The sequence below is a fragment of the Colobus angolensis genome, unplaced genomic scaffold (assembly GCF_000951035.1).
Source record: "Colobus angolensis palliatus isolate OR3802 unplaced genomic scaffold, Cang.pa_1.0 Scaffold42, whole genome shotgun sequence".
Taxonomy (NCBI): domain Eukaryota; kingdom Metazoa; phylum Chordata; class Mammalia; order Primates; family Cercopithecidae; genus Colobus; species Colobus angolensis.
Genome location: NW_012117599.1, coordinates 9387058 through 9414129, shown reverse-complemented (window position 1 = coordinate 9414129; position 27072 = coordinate 9387058). Strand labels below are relative to the sequence as shown.

General features: G+C 46.5%; 1 protein-coding gene across 1 annotated transcript in view; it reads left to right on the top strand.

Moving 5' to 3' along the window:
- TGFBRAP1 (transforming growth factor, beta receptor associated protein 1) overlaps positions 1-12713 on the top strand; it is a 42531-nt gene extending 29818 nt beyond the window's left edge. Inside the window, exons 7-11 of the mRNA XM_011956622.1 lie at positions 782-925; positions 2863-3009; positions 3535-3694; positions 6804-7237; positions 9659-12713. Coding sequence (XP_011812012.1) covers positions 782-925; positions 2863-3009; positions 3535-3694; positions 6804-7237; positions 9659-9835 — 1062 coding nt within the window. The 3' untranslated portion in view covers positions 9836-12713. The remainder of the gene's footprint in view (positions 1-781; positions 926-2862; positions 3010-3534; positions 3695-6803; positions 7238-9658) is intronic.
- Positions 12714-27072: the final 14359 nt, after the last annotated feature.

Below are 27072 nucleotides of genomic sequence, written 5' to 3'. Positions count from 1 at the left end.
AGAATTCCAGAATTCATATGCCACGCCTGTTTCTCTCCTTCCTTGTGCTGTGGCTTGGAGGGGTGGTGTGGTGTGCGGGTAGGTGGGGCATGCCATGCAGGTAGTGCGGAAGGAACCCATGCAACCATCATCCTTTCCACGCTCACGTGATGCTGCCTCATTCCAGGGTCCTGAAAGTAAGCTTCACTTAACATGGTAGAGAAGTTTCTGGCTGAAAAAGCAAAAGGCTTTTATCACTGGAGTCTATCCTGAGCCCCCTGTGCAAAAGACAGTGGGAACTCAGAGGACAGAGTCACCAAAGCTTTTTTAAAAGCACAACATCTGCCTATCACAGTCCGAAGGAGACTTCAGAATCAAGAATGTCTGTAACGAAGAAGATGGAAACAGAGCCTGGCTTGTAGGTGAATCTTCTCTGTGTCAAGATGTTATCAGAGACTGTTTTGTTTATTTCATGAAGATACATTTTTAATATATTCACGTCCCTGCATAAATTCTGTTTACTTTGTTATTGAGAAAGAAAAGAAAAGAGAAAGAAAGAAAGAGAAACAAAGAGGAACTAGGAGCTTTATTTTTTTTATTTCTTGGACTTACGTCTTTTTACATTTCTTTGTTTCTCCAAAACTAAACTAAAATTTAAGCATTTACAGTTTTTCCAACTACTTTAAAAGGTATTAAAAAGCCAAATAAGTAAACATATGTCATTTCTCAACTAATTCTAAGACACGTGCCTTTATGATTTTTTTCTTCTCTTCTTCTTTTTTTCTTTTTGATTCCTTTCCAGTTGTGGGTGAACATTGTGAATGGCGATGTCCAGGACTCCACACGCTCAGACCTGTATGAATACATTGTGGATTTTCTTACCTACTGCTTAGACGAGGAGCTAGTGTGGGCCTATGCTGATTGGGTCCTACAGAAAAGTGAAGAGGTTTGTGCTTCATAAAAATGCATTCTTTTTGGTTGGGGGAGGTGGTAAAAACAGACCCCAGAAACTTTGATTTTTGGAGGGGAAAAGGAAGCTACATTTCAACCTCCTCCTCTGTTTTTTGTTGTTGATGTTGTTCCCCTTTTAATACCGTCCCTTGAGCTCTCTGGATTCTAGGTCTGGGCAGTTCTGCATCTTGCTGCTGAGACATTCCATTGAGAATCCCCTTGCTGGGGCAAGTCACTTGTGCAGAAAAGCAAGACACATAGCCAGCTTGCATTTTTAGCGTCTTCTTAAGAACTTGTGTCTGTGAACCCTGCTCCTCGACCCCTCAGAAGTCTGACACTGCTGTTTGCTGGAGCAGGATTAGGTGGTTGCCCTGCAGGACTTGATCTTTGGAAGGAGGAAGCCCCGAGACCCAGGCCACACCGGGCAGCCTGTTGCCCTCATCCCTGCTCCCACCACGGCCAACATGGAGCTGGTGGGCCTGGAGGAGGGAGGGGAGCCATGAGCAAGACTCGGCCTGTCTTGGAGGCTGAGAAATGCTGACAGTGAAAAAGCACCTGCTGGCTAGAGGGGAAGTAGCAGGCTCAGGACAGTATCCTTAGTAAAGCCCCACAGGTGACTGGGAAGAAGACAGCAGGCATGTCAGTTCTCATCGTGAAAAACGTATATGCTTCCATGGCTCCCCTCAGAGAGACAAAATGAGCTTTCTGATGCAGGACCTTGGTCCTGAATGGAGAGTTTCTGAGTGCTGCATTTGCCTTTCTAAAACCTGAGTTGGAATATATTCTCATATCCTCTGTGGTGCTGGCTTCCCTGGAAAATCCAGGGAATTTTCCCTGGGAAATCCTGGCTTTTTCCTGGAAAAGCCAGGCACTTGCACTTTGCATACTTGTTACTCCATCTTTATTTGCCTCAGTGCACACGCCTGCAGAGCACATCCTGACCGGGCTCACACACGCCTACAACGTGGATCTCAGTGCCGTTGCAAGGTTTAGGCCTCTCCCAATGCTTATGGATGATAACAGCAGAACATATATGGAATTCAGTGTACTGCACAGTGGACAATCCCCTGACAAAGGTCATCACTTAAATATCACAGCAACCCCTCAGTGGGCATTAGCTACACATGAGGAAACTGAGGCTATAGTTGGTAGAGCTGGGACACAAATCCAGGCTTATAGAATCCAAAATTCGTACCATCATACATGATATATGACTGTCTTGGCCTTGTGGGGGGTGCTTGTGTGCGTGCACGTGATAGAACCTGCACACGTAAGTGCTCGGGGGGGTGCAGTGGAGAGCTGCTTTCCTGCCTGCCTCACTGTCCTTTCCTCGAACCAGGGGATTGGACCTGTGCCTCCACTTGATAGACACAGGAAGGCAGCCTGGAAACCTGCTCAGGGACTGAAGGCTCGGATTTCAGATTAACCATCTATCATAAATAACCCAGAGTAGATAATCCATGTTCAGAGAAGTGAGTTTACTGTACAGAAATTTCAGCACTTTTGATATCTTTTCACATACTGTTCGGCAACTGACTATCCCTGTTCTTGGATGATCTTAATGTTATAAAATTGTTACTCCATGGGTTGTCAAAATCTGTCACCAATAAATGCTTTGTTCTTCAGTTTCCAATTTGCACAGGGTGTGTGAGGAGGGCTTCAGGGTATAGGCTGGTTTTTCTGTCTTGATTTTTTGCCCTCTGGCCTTTTGACAGTGCTTCATGCTGGGCTGTTTTTCTCCATAATTATATTTTTTAAAGCACTGTATTGAGGTATGATTGACATACAAAAAGCTGTGCGTGTTTAATGTATTATGTCATCATATTTTAAGTGATGATTTTATCCAAAGCTTGAATGTGCAGTGACCAAAATAAAGATGAAGAAAAGGTGGGTTTGAGAAGCACAGCAACTGTATTGTCGCTCCTCTTTCAGGTCGGAGTTCAGGTTTTCACCAAGAGACCTTTGGATGAACAGCAGAAGAACAGTTTTAATCCAGACGACATTATCAATTGCCTTAAAAAATACCCTAAAGCCCTTGTGAAGTATCTGGAACATCTTGTGATAGACAAGAGACTGCAGGTGAGCACTGCAGAACTTAGACTAAAGAGTGTGGGCTGGAGAGACGGAATTGAATTAGAACACTTTTTGGCATGTGGTACTGTGTAATGTCTGTTCCCCGAGTGTGATCCATCTGTACTTATTGAGGGTCTGATGAGGGCCTTGAGGCTTACAGAAAGAGACCTGGTAGGTAGCTTTATTTTTTTCTCCTTCCGTCTCACCCCCACTCAGCTTTTATTTTTCCTCTCTTTTCCTTCTTTGTTATTATCCTTAAAGGAAATAAAGGGAGCTATACCTTTTTGTAGGTTATCTAAATTCTGTGGCCCTTACTTCCCAAAATCAGAGGTGACTTTTTGTTCTATTCCCCGGAGATGGTAACCTCATCTCAGTGTCATGGTTTCTGAGAGGGTTTCGATCCAGAGGGTGAGGGTCTGCCCAGCTCATGTCAGCGCAGCCCCAGGCTCCAAGCCCTGGCTGACGGGGGAGACCTTTGACTTTCCACTTGAAAACACTGTCTGTCTGCTTGGCTCCCCCTGTTTCCTGCAGAAAGAAGAGTATCACACTCACTTAGCTGTGCTCTACCTGGAAGAGGTGCTGCAGCAGAGGGCCTCCACCAGCGGCAAGGGCGCAGAGGCCACCGAGACGCAGGCCAAGCTTCGGCGGCTGCTCCAGAAGTCTGATTTATACCGAGTTCACTTTCTCCTTGGTGAGGATGATCTCAGTATTGTCTCCCTTTGGAAAAAACTCCTATCAAGGGGGTGGGAGGAAGCAGAGAGGAGGGCTTTGGCACAGCTCCTGGTTGATTCCACAGGGTGATTCTTTGAGCCTCTTCTTTTAAAATATTTTTTTAAATGAAGATAGGGTGTCGCTTTGTCACCCAGACTGGTCTCAAACTCGTGGCCTCAAGTGATCCTCCTGCTTCTGTCTCAGGTGCTGCGATTACAGGCATGAGCCACCACACTCAGCCCTTGCACCTCTTTTGACAGAGTCAGCCTCCCTGCAGGGAGAAATGAGGCTTCTTGTGCCTCTAAGATGGACTGGTGCCTCTAGATGGACAGTGTCCTTTGACTGATGATGTTGGCGCTGCCCTGGTAGCTTTTAGACGTCTGTGTGTCTCTTGAGTGTCAAAGCACTGAGTCATTGTCTATTGAATGTCAAAGCACTGAGTCATAGTTCCCTCTGATGACTTCAGTCTCTGATCAAGGCTTACAGCAGGCACGGCCCCCAGCAGCCCACTCCCGGGCTGCTTAAGGCTCAGGTCCCTCGAGCTCTAAGCAAGAAGGTTGTGCAGGTGTCTTGGAGGGGATTTGGGTTTCCGTTCCTCACGGATACAGAGACCACAGTTTCTGTATTGTGTAAAGTTCCACCGCGCAGCATGGTACTTGCAACTGATAGAATTAACTCGTTTCTTGCCACATTCGACATAGAGTTTCTGGATTTATACTCACTGGGGTTAGTGATGTGTTTTTCTTTAATGGCCTGTAATACCATTTTTGATAACAAAGCATATCTAACACATGTGTTGTCTCCCTACAGCACGTCACAACCTCCCTGAGCTTAGGTGCGATAGGCAGCCCTTCAGCACTGTGCTGAAATCACCAACAAAAAGCACCAAAACGCAAAAACGTATGGCAATAAATAGCCTGTGAAAAGGAAACGTGTAGGTAGTACGAGAACTGAAGCAAGGAGGGAGGGCGCTCCTTCTTTGGCCTCAGCTCTGCGTCAGGCTCTGTGCTTGTCGCAAATGACCTTGCAGTTGCTGCGAGTGTTGAGTGGGAGGTTACAAATAAATGTCAGCGAGTCGATGACTTTGTCAATACAGAATCCACAAGTAATAAGGATTGACTAGGTATGCCAGGCATAGGTCGAAACGCGGAGGCTGCCTTATGGCACGCAGTTTCCGCAACAACCCTGTGAAGTGAGTCCTGTTTGCCCTCCATTTTTATGGAAGAGTGCACTGAAGCCCAGAGAGGTTACCCTGCTTGCCACAGGTCACACAGCCCATGAGCGGTAGAGCCAGAACACAGGTGTGGGTTGGTATTTCATGTGACCAGCAAACACTGGTTCTGGCTTGCACCCGCACCTACATTAGGACTCCTGTGGCGATCTGGCGTGCGACCTCTGTTCACTCACCGTCCCTGACTGGTCAGTGCCAGGGTGTCCCGGCTATTGAATATTTTTAGTCACTCCTGACTTAGCCTTTTTCCTTTACAGATCTCCTTATAAAACTCTCAGGCCAGCCACAAGTGTGTGGTTCAATGTTTGCCAGCTTTTCCAAGTGTGTAGAGTGTGTCACTGTGCATTGAGGATATGAAAACAGATGACACTTAGTCCTGGTCCTCAGAGACTCAGTTTAATGGGAATGCAGATAAGGGCAGGTGCAGTTCTAGAAGGGCCGAGGAACCCACGAGCTATGCCTTGGGGTGGAGGGGTCAGAGGCAGCCTCCCGGAAGAGGCCCTAGATGAGCAGTCATTAGGTATAAGTCCGGGCGTGCAGGTAGCACAGGGAGCTTTCAGGCAATGGGGGTATCCCCCACAGCACTGTGGGAGGAGCACTGGAAATCCAAGGATACATAATTTTGTATCCTTTCTTAGTTAGATGACTTGGGGAGATGTCAGTCTAGGGAAGTTGTAAAAACGATTCCAGGGGTGGCTGTGGGAGTCAAATATAAATGAGATGATAGATGTAGAAGTGTAAGTCACCACAATGATCGTTTTTTAACTGTTTGCACCTCTCCTGGGGCCTTAACTATGGCCGCCACTTAATAATTATTTGTTGGCCTTCCACTGTGAGGATGAAGGCGTTGCCTATTGTGGCTTCTGTGTCTGGTGTTATAAGGGATGTACCTTGTAGGGCCAGCCCTTTGCTACACGGCTAGCAATGTCTGCCATATCCTTCAGGCCTGAGGGATAGCTGAGATTCAAATGCCTAAAATTTGATTATTAGCCTTGACCCTGAACTAAGGGTTGTCCTCGTAATATTTCTTTGCAGTAGGAAGAGATCTTATAATCGCCTGAGGATGTAAAAACAGATGAGACTCACTTCTGGTCCTTAGAGACTCAGAGTTTAATTGCAATGCAGATAAGGGCTGGTGCAGTTCTAGATGGGATGGGGTGGAAGTTACACATGGGGTAGGAAGCAAGGTGACTTTGCCAGTGAGACACAGCCCTCTGAGGGTAGGGCCTTGGTCAGGAATGGCACTTTGGGTTGTGTCATTTTCCTTAGGACCTGGAAGCTTAATTGCAGGTGAAAAAAAAAACAAAAAAATCCTATTATTGGCAATCTTTTGTTGAATAATGTAGAGATGGATTTTGAATGAGTTCATATTCCATTTAATGAAATCTACTTAAAATGGGAATGAAGGGGTTCAGCACACCTTTTGCGGGAAGTAGTGTTTGTTAGGAGTTTGGGGACATCGTGTCCTTCTATTTTAGTCAAAAGATACTGTCCTAGGAGGATAGGAGTGGTGATGGAGTGACTGGAGACCTGGAAGGCTGATACTCACTGAGCCACTGGGCCTTTCTGAGGTTGTGGTTCATTTGTTCTGTTCATCCTCTGAACACTGGAGAAAGGAATTATTCTGTGGTCCAGCTATACTTTTGAGTAGAGTCTGCCTTCTCTTTTACTAACACCCGGATTCACAGTGTGAAAACGCAAGAAAACCTTCCCTCAGTCATCTGGGTGCAGCATCTGGCATTGTGAGGGAGCCAGGTTCACTTTTCCCTTCCTGAAGCCCAGAGCAGCAAGGAGGCCAGTCGCTGGGTGGGTGGCCGGCAGGCCCCTTTCTTTCTGAGCCATGGGTTCTGTCTCGCAGAGAGGCTGCGGGGAGCTGGGCTGCCCATGGAGAGCGCCATCCTGCACGGGAAGCTGGGCGAGCACGAGAAGGCACTGCATATCCTGGTGCATGAGCTGCGGGACTTCGCAGCGGCTGAAGACTACTGCCTGTGGTGCTCCGAGGGCCGAGAGCCACCCCACCGCCAACACCTCTTCCACACACTGCTGGCCATCTACCTGCGTGCTGGCCCTGCCGCCCACGAGCTGGCCGTGGCTGCTGTGGACCTGCTGAACCACCACGCCACCGAATTTGATGCCGCCCAGGTGCTGCAGATGCTGCCTGACACCTGGTCAGTGCAGCTCCTCTGCCCGTTCCTGATGGGGGCCATGAGGGACAGCGTCCATGCCAGGAGGACCATGCAGGTGGCTCTCGGCCTGGCCAGGTCCGAAAACTTAATCTACACCTATGATAAGGTGAGTGCCGGCCCTCACGAGCTGCTCCCTGGTCAGTCAACATTACATTGAAGGTAGATTTTACTGATGGGAAAATAGTCTTTGCTGGTTTTTCTTTCTTTCTGTCTCTGACTACAACACATCAATATCTGGTCCTACTCATAGACACTGAGGTCTGTGTGAGCAGAGGCAGAGGCTGGGCTGGTAGGTGTAACATCAGTGTAATTTTTCTCCCCTTTTGGATGCTGGTGATTAAGAGAGTCTGTGGGAGAGGCTGTGGGGAGGAGAGCAGCATCAGAATATCAGGCATTTACCCAGCACATGCTGTGTGCCAGGCACTGACCTAGGCATTTTATGTCATGCTAGCATTTTGTCATCATGACAGTTTTATGCAGTATCTACTGTCAGTACCTCCATTTCACAGGAGAGGAAACTGAGGCACAGAGCAGTCACATGCTCAGGCAATGGGCGCGCCCATAGCTGCCTCCCAGGCTGGTTCAGAACCCCACATTCCTGGTCCCCACGCTGTACTCCCCTTCTGGAGACTTCTTTCTTGTGGGCCTAAATTCCACATGGCTGGCAGAGTCTTCTTTCCAGAGCGGGAATCCGACATGTTCCCCTCCCACTTAGAAGCCTTTGCTGACGCCCCCTGGCCTGGAAGATGCAGTCCCATCTCCTTCGACCAATCCCTCCCCACCTCTCTCTGCTCCCCAGCTCATGTCCTGGCTTTAGCACACAACCTTCCAGATGTGACTTGGTATTTCATACTTTGCTGCTTTTGCAAATGCTGCACCCACTGCCTGAGATATTCTTACCTTTTTCTTTGTGCCCAGCAAATGCCCAGTCAAAACTTAGCCTAAGTAATTTTTTCCCTGGGTGAAGCCATCTTATACCTCTTAAATAGAGTAATCACCTTCTCTTTCACCCACCTTTTACTTCGTGTGTGCATTCACAATTGTCACCCCCCTGTACTATTAGAGTTTGGGTTCTTTTTTTTTTTTTTTTTTTTGAGACGGAGTCTTGCTGTGTCGCCCAGGCTGGAGTGCAGTGGCCGGATCTCAGCTCACTGCAAGCTCCACCTCCTGGGTTTACGCCATTCTCCTGCCTCAGCCTCCCGAGTAGCTGGGACTACAGGCGCCCGCCATCTCGCCCGGCTAGTTTTTTTTTGTATTTTTTAGTAGAGACGGGGTTTCACCGTGTTAGCCAGGATGGTCTCGATCTCCTGACCTTGTGATCCGCCCATCTCGGCCTCCCAAAGTGCTGGGATTACAGGCTTGAGCCACCGCGCCCGGCCGAGTTTGGGTTCTTTGAGGAGAAGGAACCTCATTTCTTTATCTCAGTGTCTGTGGGGCTAAGCCTGGCATGTTGGAGGCATCTAATCCATGTGTGTGGAATGACTGATGCAACTAAGGAGTGTAGGATGAACCGCTAAGTTGCTGCTTGATCCTGCCAGTAGACCAGCCTGCCTCTGTTGACACAAGTGAATTGTGTATAAAAACTTTATAACTTTCAGAACTCAAGTCCTCTTCATCAGAGAGGGACCGATGGCATTAAGACTCAGTTTCACCAGCTACCTCTAAGGAAACGGAAGGGTGTCTCCCAGGATCAGCCAGGAATATGCCACTCATTCACTGTATGACTTTGACTACATCCGTTATTTGTGCTTTACTTTTCTTACATGCAAATGAGAGAACCCTGGAATTACGCTATTTATATGGTCCCATTCAGCATGAACATTCATGACCTTCTAACAGGCCTTGCTTGAAATGAGCAGAGCCCAGAGAATGTTGGAGAAAGGATCTTGGGTAGAAATGCCTCAGCCAGACAAGCAGTAATTACTTTTGTGAAATAAGAGAAGCAATTATGTAGCTTTCTTACTTCTCCAGTTACAAAGGATGATTTTATTTACACCTTTAGCATTTCGTTTCAAGAAGTTGATATTAAAGAAATCCTCATCAGCCGGGCGCGGTGGCTCAAGCCTGTAATCCCAGCACCTTGGGAGGCTGAGATGGGCGGATCACGAGGTCAGGAGATCGAGACCATCCTGGCTAATACGGTGAAACCCCGTCTCTACTAAAAAATACAAAAAAAACTAGCCGGGCTAGGTGGCGGGCGCCTGTAGTCCCAGCTACTCGGGAGGCTGAGGCAGGAGAATGGCGTAAACCCGGGGGACGGAGCTTGCAGTGAGCTGAGATCCGGCCACTGCACTCCAGCTTGGGCGACAGAGCGAGACTCCGTCTCAAAAAAAAAAAAAAAAAAAAAGAAATCCTCATCATAATAATATTATTAAAGAAATCCTCATCATAATAATATTATTAAAGAAATCCTCATTATAATAATAACCCATGGAGTAATGCATGTCAACTCTGCAAAACCAGAACGTAGCCACTTTAAGTATACTTAACACATAACAGCATTCTCAGTCTTGGTTTCTTTTTGCAGATGAAGTTGAAAGGAAGCTCAATCCGACTCTCAGACAAAAAGCTTTGTCAGATATGCCAAAATCCCTTTTGTGAGCCTGTGTTTGTTAGATACCCAAATGGTGGTCTTGTGCACACCCACTGTGCTGCCAGCAGACACACAAACCCCAGCTCATCCAGCCCTGGCACTCGGACTTGAAAAGCTTGGCCCAAGGGTGCGAGGGGAACTCCGAGATCTTTCTGAGCCTGCTGGACGTGAAGAGCAGATGACCACCATGCTCTGTGTCAGCCAGGACAAAGGGAGACATCTGGGTGCCAGGGAGCCTTCCGTCCACACGCAACAAGGACTCCTCACTGCTGACCGGGCTCTATGAATGTACATGGAAAACCCCTAAAAATCCCAAAAATAGAGACATACAAGAGTTCACCTGTCCAGGCACATAGTAATCCAAGACAGAGGTCTACTTTGAAAAAAGAAGGGAGTCTTCCTCATACAGTCCAGACCCAGGTGGGGGATCCCCCACCACCCCCACACTCCAACCTTTAGACTCATGTTTGCACTGGAAACGTGGCTTCGGCATGGCTGGAGACAAAGCCCTCTCTTGCCTGGGTGAGTGGCGAGGGCACAGAGCCCCGCGGGGGTCAGCCTTGCCCTCCTGCAGAGATACATTTTCCATCCACGCCACTCACTCGTGGGCCCGTTTCCCAGGGCTACCTCGTGGGCTCTGCCTTTGCCCTAAGAAACGGCTGACCCTGGAGAAGTACCTTTGTTCCTTCTTACTTCCTCTGTGGCTCTCAGCTCCCAGAAGATTCTGCCTTGTGTACCCAAACACTCACTCTTGGGGGAACTCATGCTTCTGGCTGCCTAGCAAGTGAAGATCTATTGAGAAACTGAGAACACTCCAAGAGAGAAGCTGCTCTCCCGACCTTGAAGAAGCTGCAGACACGGGAAACCCATGGCGGGCAAGGGCCCAGCTGTGTGCTCCTTTCCTGCTGTGGCATCTGCTGATTTCAAACTCCATGATGAACATGTTGAACTAAACGTTTTTATTTAAATTTGTATCATGTTCGTAGTTGCTCTCTTGTTGAGAGAGTCATCTGTCCTGTTTGTTAGGGATATTTTTTCTTGTTAAAATGTACCTCCTGTTGAATACTCGAGAAATTCAAAGGGAAGCGTGGTTGGCACACACTGAGCGTTCTTTTCTGGAGAGGCCGTTTTTAGCCTCGCACCTTTAGCAGGACCGGCAGCGGGTGGAAGGGTCCATGTGCTGGACGGGGGTGTCACCTCCTGGATGGCCCACCCTCCCGAGGACATCCACACAGGCTGTGTCACGTTCCAGCACTTTATGTGCCTGCTCTGAGGTGTCCTGAACACACAGCAACGGCCTCTCATTCATCACAGTCTGGAGATTCCTTTTGTGTTTCTGTATAACATTGACGATGAGCTGAAGCTGTTGTCACTTCACTGCCCTCTTCGGAATTTCTTCATTGTGATGACTGATTCTATTAGGGGCTAACAATAAAGGCAGTCTGCCCACTACTATCATGCTTGGGAAACAAGCGTCAGCTTGTACATATGACAAGAGAGGACCCCGGATACACCCTCTCTTCATCAGCCCAAGCCTTACTGAGGTGGGATGAAGACCTCATTCTCTGTTCTGTTCTTTAAAACATGTTTCCTGAACTAATATTGGTCCATGTATTTTTTTGTCCTTTTGGGACTCTTATGTGGGCCAAGAAGCAAAAACATCCATGTGTTGTTTGGGGGGAATTGGCACCATTTTTTCCTGACTATGTTTCAGTTAACTAAAGAATAAATGATGAAGAAATTCTCCTTGTAGCACAACTGTATGCTGTGTAAATTGGTGGGAGCTCAAAGCCCAGTCATGTGTTTTACCTGTGGGTGACTCTGTTGTAGAATGGTCATATTACTGCATATGTTATCAGGATAACTTGTGAGTTTGAGTTTATATTTCTCAAAGAACAAGTTGCCCGTATATGCAACATTGCACTATTAAAAGCTCTATTTCCCTGTACACAAAATGGGTAAAATCTTGAAAAAGTTTAGCAATTTCTCATTCCTAACACGGAGACGGAGTCTCACTCTGTCACCCAGGCTGGAGTGCAGTGGTGCAATCTCGGCTCACTGCGATCTCCACCTCTTGGATTCAAGCGATTCTCCTGCCTCAGCCTCCCGAGTAGCTGGGACTACAGGCACCCGCCACCACGCCCAGCTAATTTTTGTATTTTTAGTAGAGACGGGCTTTCACCATGTTGGCCAGGATGGTCTCGGTCTCCTGACCTCATGATCTGCCTGCCTCGGCCTCCCAAAGTGCTGGGATTACAGGTGTGAGCCACCGCGCCCAGCCAATACTAGTCTTTTTTATTTTTTCACTGAACATTGATCAATACTCTAAAATGTTTGTCATCCTTTAGAATAGTGGGAATTAAAGTTGAGGAGTTTTCCATCTCTACCAAATCCTTAACCACAAGCAGCATTCTATTACAGTATGAAGAATTGTGTCATATGTTAAAACTGTACTCTTCTCTAACCTTCCTCTCACTCATACAAGGTCCTTTTCTCAAGTCATATTTTTGAGAGAAATGTATGGTTCTTTCTCACAGGCCTGCTGATTTGTGACTGTGCCATTGAATAGAGCAATTAGATCCATCAGACCTTTTTCCCCTCATGAGGTTCAGTGGAACCATTCTAGTTAAAGCAGCATGAACTGAACTCAGTTTACATTCATATTCTATGGGCAATACCATTTGGTTTTTGGAAGTGCTTATCTGCTGTTCCCTATCAAGTATTAATGTAGGAATGTCACGCGGGCTGCGTTGCACTGGGCTGAGATCAGCTGCGGCGCTCCCACCGATGCGTGCTTCCGTGTGCTTCTCACCTCCGGAGCGCAGGCAGGTGTCTGCAGGGTCCCAGCTCTGGGGCAGCCCTTGCTTTTTTGCTTGCTCTCCCACAGAAACCTATGTCCTTGCAACTTTATCCTTCGCATCTAATTGGGTCCCAAATACACAAAATGTACAAATGTAAACTTGCTCATTTTATTAAAATTATTTTAGTTCTTTGTTCTTTCTGTAATTTTTTAAAATAAAAATTGCCTTGATGGAGTGATGGTTTGCACTAGCACCATACCTAGTCTAAAGAGTTCTAGAATCTGTACCTTCTTGCTTTTCCTGGCACCTACAGAGGACTTGAATTGCCAACCCCTTAAATTCTGCTATTGTTTTACCAAATTTTAACGTGTCTGCTTCTGAATTTACCCAATGCATATTTCAGGGTGCTCCTTGACATTGGCTGCGTTCAGATTAATCATGCACTGAGGAATTCAACCAGGGAGATTTCTGATTACTTCTTATCTAGTTCACCTTTTAGCCAGGTACTCTTAAATAAGCCTGCTACTCTTGGATTTCTAACCCTGAGCATATTCAAAGAACGTAACTCTTACAAAACTTACCTTTTAAATTTGGCTTCATCCCCTACACTGTTGCTCATGGCGGGTCTTTCAGCCATCCTGGTGAATTTCAGAGCACTTTCTCATGTTCTTTAATTCCAGGTAGTGTTCTAGCCCTGAAGAAAGGGGTATGTTCACACACATGATAATCCTCTGAGTTTTTTGTTTTGTTTTTCATGAGATGGAATTACGCTCTTGTTGCCTATGCTGGAGTGCAATGGTGTGATCTCGGCTCACTGCGACCTCCACCTCCCGGGTCCAAGTGATTCTCCTGCCTCAGCCTCCTGAGGAGCTGGGATTACAGGTGCCCATCCACCACACCCAGCTAATTTAAAATATATATATATTTTTAGTAGAGACAGAGTTTCACCATGTTGGCCAGGCTGGTCTTGAACTCCTGACCTCAGGTGATCCACCTGCCTTGGCCTCCTAAAGTGCTGGGATTACAGGCGTGAGCCACCATGCCTGATCTCCTGAGTATTCTGACCCTTTTTCATGTCAGTGGATTGGGGTGAATCCCAAATACATGTGAATAGAGGTGAGGCATCATGAACTCACACATATTTGAAATTGAAGAAGCTGAGGCACTGAGTGTCAAGGCAGTTTTCCTGGAGTTGGAGGAGGTGCCAAGCTAGATCTGTGGTTCCCACCCGCAGGTCCTCCCACCTGGGGCTTCACCAACCATGAACAGATAACCAGAACACAGCCCAGGGTGGACTCGCATTGGCTTTTAGATTCCAACCATCGCATTGCGGTTTTTAGAAAATCATAAAGCAGCAGGTGCAATATTCTTTTCTCATTTTTACCTCATTGGTATCTGAAGGCCCATTAGCATATTAGAGAGTAAGTAAGAGGGGGCCTTTAAACGTATAAACCCGACTGGAAAGGAAGACGTGTAGATTCACACTAACTGCATTGTGAGAGTGTTACAATGGCAGATTAGGCTAAATGGTTGGAGAGAGAGTGTGTAAATTGATGTCCTAAATGTGTCTGTCAGTGAAAGCAAAGACTGGTGTCTGACTCAGTTAAATGGACTGTGACTCGTGTTAGAGTAATTAGATACTAACTAACACCCCATTTGCTCTTAGCAGATCTGTCAACCTTAGCGTTTGAAATGAAAATGTACAAGAATCTAGACCATATGGACTAGAGGCCCTTTCACCTTCTCAAAAAAGCTAACTGGCTGGAGCACCGTCCAAGGCTTGTTAACAGTTGTTGGGAGATAAGCACTGGAATTAATGAAGCCTGCTTTTCCTTAGCTTGCAACTGGGGGAGGGAAACAAATAGCTATCATTCAGCCTGCAGTCCCGAGTCATAAATTAGTTAAATAAGATCACGTGGCAAGAAAAGCTTGGAAAGCAATGCATGCAACTCAACAGGACGAGCATGACTTGAGAAGTCAAAGGTCAGGTGTTGGGAGCATGGACCTCTTGGGGCTCTGACACCCCTGGCTGTGGGCCTCGGTGCGTCAGGTCACCCAGACCTCTGTGCCTGCATCAGTCCATTTTTGCATTGCTCTAAAGAAATATTCGAGACTGGATAGTTCATAAAGAAGAGGTTTATTTGGCTCATCGTCCTACAGGCTGTACAGGAAGCGTGGTGCTGGCATCTGCTTCTGGGGAGGCCTCTGGAAGCTTCCAGCCATGGTGGGAGGCCAAGGGGGAGCAGATGTATCACGTGACGAGAGTGGCAGAGAGAGAGCAAGGAGGAGGTGCCAGCCTCCTTTAAACAGCCAGCTCTCACGTGAACTGACAGGGTGAGAACTCACTTATTACTACGGGGAGGTAATTCATGAAGGATTCGCCCCCAAGTTCCAGTACCTTCCACTAGGCCCCACCTCCAACTCTGGAGGTTAATTTCAACATGAGATTTGGAGGGCGACACACATCCAAACCATATCAGCAGCATCGTCCATAAACAGGAGGTGGAACTGGGCAGTGTCTGAGTTCTCTTCTTGTGTTAACCTTCTATTCCAAGCAATGGAAGCCAGGGCAGGGTAGCAGTATGGTCTCAGCCTTCATTACCAAAAGATGTCCTCTAGGACCCAGGGTCTCAGGTGGTCCTTGAAAGCACCAAGCAGAGGGACTCGTGCACAGCATCCCACAGGTGTGCCCCCACAGGTATGTGTGAGCGCTCCAGAATGAAATTCTGGAGCATGGTTCCTCAATTCGGAAAGTGACTCTACTAGCCCACTCCACCCCTCAATCCCGGTTCCAGCTGGAGCCAGGAGAGGAGTTGGTCTACACATACCTTTTGTCAAGTGGTTTTCAGTTTCCCATTTTCCTCCAGCCTCTGCCTTCCCTTGCCTTGTCTTTCCTATACTTTCCTTTCCTGTTCCTTTCCTGTCCTGTCCTTTTTTGAGATGGAGTCTTGCTCTGTCACCCAGGCTGGAGTGCAGTGGTGTGATCTCGGCTCCCTATAACCTCCACTTCCCGGGTTCAAGCGATTCTCCTGCCTCAGCCTCCCGAGCAGCTGGGACTACAGGTGCATGCCATCATGCCCAGCTAATTTTTGTATTTTTAGTAGAGATAGGGTTTCACTATGTTGGCCAGGTTGGTCTCGAACTCCTGACCTCAAGTGATCCACCTATCTCAGTCTCCCAAAGTGTTGGGATTACAGGATTGAGCCACTGTGCCCGGGTCCCCTTGCCTTTTCTCACGTGCTCTAGCTTTCACAAGTCCTTTCTCTTTCAGATACCATGTGTGTGTGCCACTAAGCTGGGGAGGCCAGTCCCCAACCTGACCTCAACAGGAATGTGAGCTAAGATGACGCGACGTGCTTTGAGCTGACTCACCCAGCCCCTGCCTCTGTCTGGTCGCCCACACACGGTTATGATTTACCTCCACAGCAATGTGCATGATGGAACTGGGGAGGCCAGTCGGCCCACCCTCCCTCCCTCCCGCCTCTGCAGCCGGCACATTATGGTAAAACGCCACCAACTATTTCCAGACTATTTTTTAATACGCTGCTGACTTACGGACAGCTATTGACTGAAGCTCATAAATATGACTGAAATCCTAAACTTTTTACTTTCTTAAGAATTAGAGTACAAGAGAGCATTTCCCAGTTGTTTATAGGACATCATGATGTACACCTCTAAAGAAATTCAGTTTCTTTGACTTCAGTCAGTTTACAAGAATGTATTCCCTTTATATGAGTAAACATAGTCAGAAACTCAATTTTATGCCCTCCCCTAAAAAGACAGGTTATCATATTACTGGCCTGGCTATGTTTAAGTGCATTTTGCATGTATGTTAATATTCTTTCCATTTTCATAGTGTATTTTTTATTGTGGTAAAATATAGCATTAAATTTATCATTCTAACAATTTTTAAGTGTATAGTTCTGTGGCATAAATACATTTACGTTGTTATGCAATCATCATTACCATCCATCTCCAGAACTTTCTGCATCATCCCAAACAGAAACTCTGTCCCCATTAAACACTAATTCCCTGTTTCTCCCTCCTCAGTCCCTGGCACCCACCATTCTACTTTCCGTCTCTATGAACTTGGCTATTCTAGGTATCTCATAGAAGTGGAATCACACAGTATGTGTCCTTTTGTGACTGGCTTATTTCACTTGGCATATTGTCCTCAAGGTTCACCCATGTTGTCGCATGTGTCAGAATTTTCTTCGTTTTTTTATGGAGAGAGAATCTCGCTCTGTCACCCAGATTGGAGTGTAGTGGCACGATCTCAGCTCACTGCAGCCTCCACCTCCCGGGTTCAAGGGATCCTCCTGCCTCAGCCTCCAAGTAGCTAGGATTACAGGCACATGCCACCATGCCCAGCTGATTTTTTGTATTTGTAGTAGAGACAAGATTTTACCACACTGGCCAGGCTGATCTCGAACTCCTGACCTCAAGTGATCTGCCCGCCTCAGCCTCCCGAAGACTGGGATTACAGGCATGAGCCACCACACCTGGCCATGAATTTTCTTCCTTTTTAACACTGAATAATATTCCATTTCATGATTTTAAAATAATACAGTTACCAAGAGTGTATGTGCATAGAGTATTAGAGTATTTGCATTTATTTTACATAAAATTAGAATTGCTGTTTTGTATATTCATATCAACATAGAAAAATATAACCCTATATCAGCCCATCTAAAAGTCCTTACTGTCCTAATCCCTTCTATTGGGTCCAAACAGACCAACAAGCAGAGCTCATGAATGGTCTAAGGTGGGCCCTTGAAAATGGGTTCAAAATCAGCACAAGGTCTTTGCCAACAAGGAAGGGCACAAAGGTTTCCCCATCCATGATGTGACACTTGTTCATCTACAAAGGTCTGCATAAAGCTGATTCAGAATGAGATCCAGACTAACTTACAGGAAAATGTGGCCAGAGCCAGGGCAGCTGCTGCCCTGTAGGTCAGAGCAGATGACAGAGTGGCCACCTGCCCTGTGTGTTTCATTAGCAGGTCTCCTAATGAAGGTTTGCACGTTTTCCATCTTGTTTCCCAACCCCTCTTCATATAAACCTCTACAACATCTTTTGGGAAGGGAAGGAGGTGTGCCGTGTGCCCAGATCTCTAGTCATGCCCCTTCTTGGATGGCTGCTCCAGCTAGTAGGGCTCCAATTCCTGTTTTTGAGAGGGTCACCACTGCATGACGTCTGGAAGTGCAGAGAGCTGCTGAAGCTGGTCACAGGACAGGAAGAGGACATTTATCCTCACTTTTCCTGGGAGGGCAAGACATGACTTTGCAGGCAGTATAGACAGTATGCGTGTTTTTGTCTGGTCTTGGGAGGGGAAGGGCTGGTATTCACATCTCCCTGTGTATCAGTTGGGGCTCAGTGCCTCAGCAAATTAGAACCAGCTTGTTTCCTTGGTCAGGCTCCTTCTCCCACTGCTATGGTGTCTTGATGCTGTAGATTTCCTAACACATTTCCACACCTGCATTGCAGGCCCATGTCCTGGGCGATTCCTAGTGGAATAGACCACAGCAAAGGTAATGCAATTATAAAGGAAGGTTGGCTGTCCCATCACATCAAACTTGAGAGCCTCCTGTAAACCCATCATTATCTCTGCTCCCATAACTGTAATTTCATGCAACTGAACGATGGAAACACGCAGCGGCAGTGCCAGTTTCCTATCTGTGCTCGATTTGCTCCTGCTGGTGTAATTTTCAGGTATCTTGTGTTTATACAAATACTAGAAAACAAGCTGCTGCTTAAGCAGCAACCGACAGGGAAGGTCAGCTGTTCCCTACTGCCATGGCCGTGCCAGGATACACATTGCAACAGTCAGTGTTCTCCAGAGAAAAAGAACCAATAGGAGAGAGAGAGAGAGAGAGTGTGTAGGGTGTGGAGAGAGAGAGTGTGTGATTGAGAGACTGATTTATTATGAGGAATTGACTCAGGCCATTCAGGAGGCTGAGAAGTTTTATATTCTGCCATCAGCTTCTGGAGACCCAGGAAGGCCTGTGATGTAATTCAATCCAAGTCTGAAGGCCTGAGAGCCAGGGAGCTGATGGTCTAAATCCCAGTCTAAGGGCAGGAGAAGATGAGAGGAGATATTCCAACTCAAGCACTGAGGCAAGTTAAAAACAAAAAGGCAAATTCCTCCTTCCTCTGCCTTCTGTTCTATTCAAGCCCTCAATAGATTGGATGATGCACACACATTGGGAAGGGTAGATCTTTCCTGAGGCCCCCAACTCCGAAGCTAATCTCCTCTGGAAACACCCTCACAGAGTCACCCAGAAAGAATGTTAATTCTGGGCATTCCATGGCCCAGTCACATTGACACATGAAATTGATCCACTGGGCCAGGAAGACGGAAGGATCTTTCTGTCTGGGAACCATCTGGGGCTGTTGAGCTGGCGAGTCACCTTGTTTCCTCCTGGGGCAGAGCCTCAGCAGCAATGACTTAATCCAAGTTTATGATCATGTTCATGCAACCGCGGAATTAGCAATGACCTGGCCATCGAGGGAGGCAGCTCAGGGACAGAGGGACTCACCAAGAACTGTATTTCATGCAGAGTGGGCAGTTTTTCCCTTGTTCATTCATTCGTTCATTCATTCATTCATTCATTCATGTGTTCAATTATGCATTCATTCCACAAGTATGTGTAGGGAGACTGCAGTGTGCCAGGCATTGTGCAAAGTTCTGTGGATAAATGATGAAAAAACCAACAGGTCTTGGCAAAGACTTTGTGCTGATTTTGAACCCATTTTCAAGGGCCCACCTTAGACCATTCAGGAGCTTTGCTTGTTGGTCTGTTTGGACCCAATGGAAGGGATTAGGGCAATAAACAGATGACTTTTAGATGGTCTGATATAGGGTTATATTTTTTATGTTGATATGAATATATAAGATAGCAATTGTAATTTTATATAAAATGCATCCAAATAGTCTATGCACATACACTTTTGGTAACTAAATATACAATTTAAAACCCATGAAATGGAATATTATTCAGTGTGAAAAAGGAAGAAAATTCTGACACACACTACAATATGGATGAATCTTGAGGACATTATGCCAAGTGAAATAAGCAAGTCACAAAAGGACACATACTTTGTGATTCCACTTCTATGAGATACCTAGAATAGTCAAGTTTATAGAGATGGAAAGTAGAATGGTGGGTGCCAGGGGCTGGGAAGGGAGAAAGGGGAAATTAGTGTTTAATGGGGACAGAGTTTCTGTTCTGATGGTGGTGATGATTGCATAACAATGAAAATATATTTATGCCACAGAACTGTACACTTGAAAACTGTTAGAATGATAAACTTAATGTTATGTATATTTTACCATAATAAAAAAAAAAAACAGTTTGAAAATGGCAAGAATACTAATGTTACCAGAAAGCGGTCTGGATCCAGACCCCAAGAGACGGTTCTTGGATCTCGCACAAAAGATAATTCAGGGCGAGTCCACAGAATAAAGTAAAAGCAAGTTTATTAAGAAAGTAAAGGAATAAAAGAACGGTTACTCCATAGAGCAGCCCCAAGGGATTGCCCATTTTTATGGTTATTTCTTGATGATATGCTAAATGAGGGGTGGATTATTCATGTGTCCTCTTTTTAGACCATATAGGGTAACTTCCTGACGTTGCCATGGCATTTGTAAACTGTCATGGCACTGGTGGGAGTGCAGCAGCGAGGACGACCAGAGGTCACTCTCATCGCCATCTTGGTTTTCTTGAAATTTAGCTGCTTTCTTTACTGCAACCTGTTTTATCGGCAAAGTCTTTATGACCTGTATCTTGTGCCGACCTCCTATCTCATCCTGTGACTTAGAATGTCTAACCGTCTGGGAATGCGGCCCAGTAGGTTTCAGCCTTATTTTACCCAGCTCCTATTCAAGATAGAGTGCTCTGGTTCAGACGCCTCTGACATTATCATACATGGAAAATGCACTTAAATATAGCCAGGCCAGACCTGTCTTTTGGGCGGGGCAGGCATAAAATTGAATTTTTGACTGTGTACTCATATAAAGGGAATACCTTCTTGTAAACTGACTAAAATCAAAGAAATTGAATCTCTTTAGACGTGTACATTGTTTTGTCTTGTAAACAATCAGGGACAATTACAACATAGTGGGACAAATGCTAGAGTGGGCAGTGCAGGAAAGCCAGAAGCCCAGTGGGGGAGCCTTAAGTCGGAGAAAAGTGCCCCAGGCAGAAGGAGCAGCAGGACCAGCCCTGGAAGTGAGCAAGGTGATGGCCCCTTGGAAATGAGAGAAAGGGGGCAGTCTGAGTAACCAGGAGTCCAGGGAGTAACAGGGGAGTGGTGATAGAGAAGGCTGGAGGGGAAGCTCTATCCTGATTCTAAGCAAAGTAACACAAGTATTTGAGCTATGGAAAGAGTAACAGTTCTACCACCTGAGGGAGCCACTGGCAACATTTCCTTCTGGTATTCTGCCTGTTCATTTTGAGCTTTGCATAGTCAAAGTTATTTAAAACATAAGAAAGGGAGGGGGTGCAGAATCCAAACTGTTTTAGCCAATCAGCTCATGGTAGAATACTTTGCCTTAAAATAGAGAGTATTAATAGAAAATGTGAGGTATGGCGAGGCCAACAGATCAGGAGATGACTGCCGCTGAAAAGGTTGGTTGTTACCACAGCTCCCACGAGAAAGGGCACAGCATCCCACACAGGGCCACATGGAGAGGCACCGAGTTGGTCAGGAGGCAGAGGGAGGGGTGGGGAATGTGGACAGGAGCCTTTGTTGTGGCTTCCACAGGAAGGGATGGGAGAGACAGGGTGAGCAGGCTTAGGACGGGCTGGTTTGATTTCAGTGGGCTCTGGGGTACAGGGGCTTCCCTAATTGTTTGGTACCTGGCTCTGGGGTGATTGGCACAGGTGGATGGTGACGCCATGGGTGAGAGCTCCATAAAGGAGGTGGTTGGAGTGTAAGCCCTGGACTGGTTGTTTTGCATTTGAAAGGCATTCTTCGGTGGGGTGGCTCATGTCTGTAATCTCACAACTTTGGGAGGCCAAGGGAGGAGGACCGCTTGAGGCCAGGAGTTTGAAACCAGCGTGGACAACATGGTGAGACCTCGTCTTTACAAAAAATAAAAAATTAGGTGTGGTGGCGTGTACCTGTAATCCCAGGTACTCAGGAGGCTGAGGCAGGAGGATCACTTGAGCCCAGCAGTGAGCGAGAAAGAAAGAGAGAGAGAGAGAGAGAGACAGAAGGAGAGAGAAAGAGAGAAAGAAAGGAGAGAAAAAGAAAAAGAGAAAGGAAAGGGAAAGAGAGAGAGAAAAGAAAAGAAAAAGAGAAAGAAAGAAAAGGAAAAGGCAGAAAGGAAGGCGGGAAGGGGGAAAGGGAGGAAGGAAGGAAGGCATGCTCGTGGGCTAGCTGTTTACTGTCTCTAGGAATTGGCTGACGCTGGGAGGGGCAGTCTGTCCTCTAGGGTCAGCAAGGGCCCAGTTATCAAAGCATCAGTGACAGAAAATTAAAAATATGGTTACTATATCTTTTTGATTAGGCCACTGGGACAGCTGAAATTATATTCTCTTCCGTTTCTCAGGACAGAGAATAGAACATTAACGTTGTCATATACTTCTCACAGCAAGGCAGGAAAGTTTGCCTCCGAGTATCTGTCTTAGTCAGCTTGGTCTGCTGTAACAAAATACCACAGACTGTGGACTTAGACAACAGAAACTTAGTTCTCACAGTTCTGGAGGCTGGAAGTCCAAGACCAAGGTGCCGGCAGATTCAGTTCCGGGAGAGGGCTCTCTTCCTGGCTTCAGATAGTCACTTTTGTGCTGCGTCCTCACATGGCAGAGAGAGGAAGCTCTGGGGTCTCTACCTCTTTTCCTAATTCATCATGGGGACCCCACCCTCATGGCCTAATCACTTCCAAAGGCCTCACCTCTTAAGGCCATCACATTGTGGGTGAGGATTTCAACATATGAATTTGGCAGGGGAGACATAATTCATGCCATAGTAGTAGGAAAGGGCCAGAAACAGGACATGCGTCTGGAAACCCTTCCCAGACCACCCTGGCAGGCGGAAAACGTAGTTACTTCTGCTTGTTCAAAGGGTTTCTTGAGTCTACGTGACTCAAAGGGGCCTGAAGTGGAACAATTCTTCCAGCCCAAATTGGTTTCTGGGAGGTACAAAATACTTTTAATAGTTGTTTCTCTTACACTCTCCTATATATAATTAGTGAATAAATATTAATTGGTCTTAGCCTTTGTAAAACTGCAAAGTTCTTAAATAATGCCTCCTAAGTCAAAAAGGCTGTGTTTGCTCTCCCCAGTACCTTCTTAACCTGATTCATAATCTAACCTGTGGCCCAAAGGAGCCTGACACAGCCTGCCTGCGAGGGCTGGGTGGTGGCTGATGGGAAGAACTTCGTGACCTTCCCAAGACTTTCCCACGGTTCTGGGAATTCTCCAGCTCAGCTGGTGAGAGAATAACTTGACACTAATGTTCTGAAAAGCAATTTTATTATGGCACCAGAAACCACCATCTCCACTTTTAGAAGTTTATTTTAGGAAAATGATCAGCAGCTAGGCAGAAAAATTTATGTCAAGGATGCTCATTATAGCAGCTTTTAAATGGTGAAAAATAGAAGAGAAGAAAAAAAAAACCCTTGAATATCCAAAACAGGAAGCCTTAAGTGTCAGAGGCATATCCCCACAATGGAGAACTCCTGGCCACCAGAAATCACTTCCAAAAATGGGACAAAAGCCAAACAAAACCAAAAGAAAGATAAAAACCAGGCCACGAAGTTGTGATGCTGTATGATCTGAAGTTTGCAAAAGAAAAAGCATATTTTTATACGTAATAATAAAACCGGTTTTAAAATCCCTCTAATAAACACACTGGTTGTTTGGTTTCTGTTTTATTTCTACAAGGAGGACGTTACTTTTATAATTTTAAAGAATCAGGAGATAAGATTTTTTAAAACTAGGGGGCCAGGTGCATTGGCTGATACCAACTGGGATTACAGGATCCCAGTGCTTTGGGAGGCTGAGGTGGGAGGATTGCTTGAGCCCAGGAGTTCCAGATGAGCCTGGGCAACATGGTGGGACCCTCTTTCTACAAAAAAACGTTTTAAAATTTAGCCAGGCATGGTGGCACATGCCTGTAGTCCCAGCTACTCAGGAGGCTGAGCCTGGAGGATCACTTGAGCCCAGGAGTTTAAGGCTGCAGTAATCTATGATCACGCCACTGTACTCTGGCCTGGGAGGAAGAGCGAGACCCTGTTCTTTAAAACAAACAAACAGACAAGGCCGGGCACGGTGGCTCACACCTGTAATCCCAGCACTTTGGGAGGCCGAGACAGGCGGATTGCTTGAGGTCAGGAGTTTAAGCCCAACCTGGCCAACATGGTGAAACACCGTCTCTACTAAAATACAAAAAATTAGCCAGGTGTCATGGCACATGCCTGTAATCCCAGCTACTCGGGAGGTTGAAGCAGGAGAATCGCTTGAACCCAGGAGGCGGAAGTTGCCGTGAGCCGAGATCTCACCACTGCACTCCAGCCAGGGCAACAGAGCTAGTCTCCATTTTAAAAAACAAACAAACAAAAAACCAAGGAACATTTATTCACATATGTCATTCTTGTACACAATTTACAACCTATGTTTAAAGATGTTAGTATCATCTCACATCAGGGGAAGGGCTGGTATCTGCTTATTGCATGGTTTAAGGAGAAGGAAGGATTCAAGGAAACCAGAGAAGAAGATACGGGAATGCAGAGGACATGCAGGCCAAAGGAGGCTCCCATGAGGTATAACAGAGATTTAGAGATGAGTGGGACAAAAAATCATGGATCATCATCCAGGGCAACGTGGAAAGCAGCCAGGGACCCCGTCTGGGCTTGGCTGGAGAGAAACCCCATGGTACCCACAGCCACCTGTGCGGGTCTGAAGGAAATGCATTTCGGCAGTCCCCAAAACCCCCTGCAAGGCGGAAAGGACTTTCTAGTAGCCTAGACTGGCTGTTTCCCAAGGGGCCCTTCAGATTCCAGAGAGAATTCCAAGGCCTTGGGGAAAAAGAGCCTCCTGTTTCAGATAGTTTCAAAGCAAATTAAGCTTCCCATTGTTCCTTGTGCATTTTTAAAATCATTCAGTCTTGTTTATCTTGTACAGTGAGCTTAGTGACCCTCTCATTATGGTGTAATAAAGCATCTAGAGTCTTCAGAAGACCACCGCAAAAATGCCAAAAGGAAGAAATATGGCAGCAGCATTTTAATGAGGGAGGAAATGAGAAGTATATTCCTCCAAAGGACTGTGAATAAAGAACAGTAGGACTTCCTTTTAAAAAATGCTTCCGAAAATGAGCTTGGTTATTTTTCCTAGACAGGAATAGCTGGCAGAGGGACAGCAGATGCAGCAGGAGAGAGAACGGAGATGGAACCTACAGACCCAGGGCGAGTAATTTGTTCTCATTAACTGGGCCTTGGGGATCTTCAGGAGTTTACCTGAACACCCAGGAGGCTGAGTTTGCATATCAGCGCCCTCAGATTGATGGATGCAGAAGGTGAAGTTCTGGTCTCATGTAAGTGTTTCTCACAGAGATAAGTTCTTTTTGTTCTTATCAGACTAAGAGAAGTCTGTGCTGCAGCTCTTACTGGTTCCCTCTTTGACTATGGCAATCTCTGGCACCTCTCCTATTCCTAGAACACCTTGTTCTCTGCTCCTCCCAGATGAAGGGGCAAGAGAGCAGAAGGGAAACTGGAACTCTCTGCTAAAGTAACCTTGGACACCAGCCCATAATAATGCGCACACCTGTGCACGTACGCACACACATGCACACACCATGCTTTTGCGTGCAAACATCCTTCTATTCTTACAGAATTCAGATGCTGACCTCCCAGTGAGGGTTCCCAAGCCCTCCGTCCCCTGGAATAGTTAAATTATGGTGCCCTGGCCTGAGCCCCGGCCATACTCTATAGTGCTCTCTCTGTGCCACGGCCACCAGCCTCCACCTTTCAACAGCCAGAGCATTGAAACTACCTTCCTTCCTTTAATGTAATCAAATTCTTGGGCAGAGTTGATCGTAATCAGTGTTGACTGTTTGTTATTTTACACAGTAATTTTTTTTCTTATCCTGGCAAAGTTCATCTCCTTGTGGCTCCAGATTTTCAGTCTAGTTACTTTATGTCTCCCATCGTTTGTTTAAATGTGGTGCCTTTTTTTCCTTAGCACAGGTATAAATGCATGCATTTTCTGTATTTGGATGTAGGACTTTGTATGTTGGGGGCTGGGGTAAAGAGAGAGGTAACCATCTTTGGCTGATGTGTTAGAGATATGCTTACTTTACAATAAACAAAGGCTCCTTTGTGAAATTTGTAATTTGTATGTGTTGCTAGGATCTCCTGTTTTTGAAAATTGTGTAGTGTTTTGGTAGACACTGCCAGGTGTCCACCAAATCCTTCCTGTCTTTCTTTCTTTTTTTTTTTTAAGATAGGGTTTCTCTCTGTTGCCCAGGCTGGAGTGCAATGGCACCATTATGGCTTGCTGCAGCCTTGACCTCCTAGGCTCAAGTGATCTTCCTGCCTCAGCCTCCTGAGTAGCTGCGACTGCAGGTGTGAACCATCATGTTTGGCTAATTTTTGCATTTTTTTCATAGGGACAGGGTCTCTGCTGTGTTGCTTAGGCTGATCCTTAACTGAACTCTTGGGCTTAAGCTATCCTCCTGCCGAGGACTCCCAAAGTGCTGTCCTTATAGATGTGAGCCACTGCGCCCAGCTCCCATCTTCTTCCACAGTAGGCTGGAGCTGGGCAGGCAGCCTCCCGACAAGGGACTCCATTTCCCAGCCTCCTTTGCAGCTAGGTGTGGCCAGGAGCCTCCGCTCTTGGTGGTGGAAGACCAGGGTGGAGTGTGGGGTGTCTTATTGCACATACTCCCCCTTCCTCTCCCCCGTCTCATGAACTGGAACATGGAAGTGGCTGCAGCCCAGAGTGACCATAAAGATAAGGACAATGCCCCGGGAACAGTGGGAAACTAGATAGACGGAAACTGCATCCTAAACAACCATACAGAGCAGAGCACCCACCTGGCTGCCTGCACTATTAATCGGAGGGAAACGAAGTTTGTCTGTTTCAGGCCCCTTAGTGTTGGCTGTCTTTGTGACAGCAGCCTTTTACCCAATCCGCCTCCACCCTTCTCTTGCCTCTCTGCATTCCCAGACAGGCTCCAGAGTGCCCTGGGGACCTCAGAACAACCCCGAGAGCAGCGACGTGCACCAGAGGCTGTGCTTTCTAGGCATGGGAATGGGCTGCATCACACATCCATCTCATCCCTCTGTGCAGCCCTGTGAGGCCAGCTTACCACCTAGGGAGGGTTTTGAATGGAGTGAAGCAGTGCAGTTGAAGTCAGCAAGCAGAATTTTGCTTTTTAAAGCCAAACTCATGTTCCTGGCTTCTGTGGATGTAGTGTTAGTGTCAACTGAACCCTGAAATCCTAGACCACATGAGGATGAGGAACGAGTCTGTGAGAGTGTGATATAATATATTATGTATTTGGTCTCTGCCCCTGGTTCCTGGCCTTAGTATCTCCAG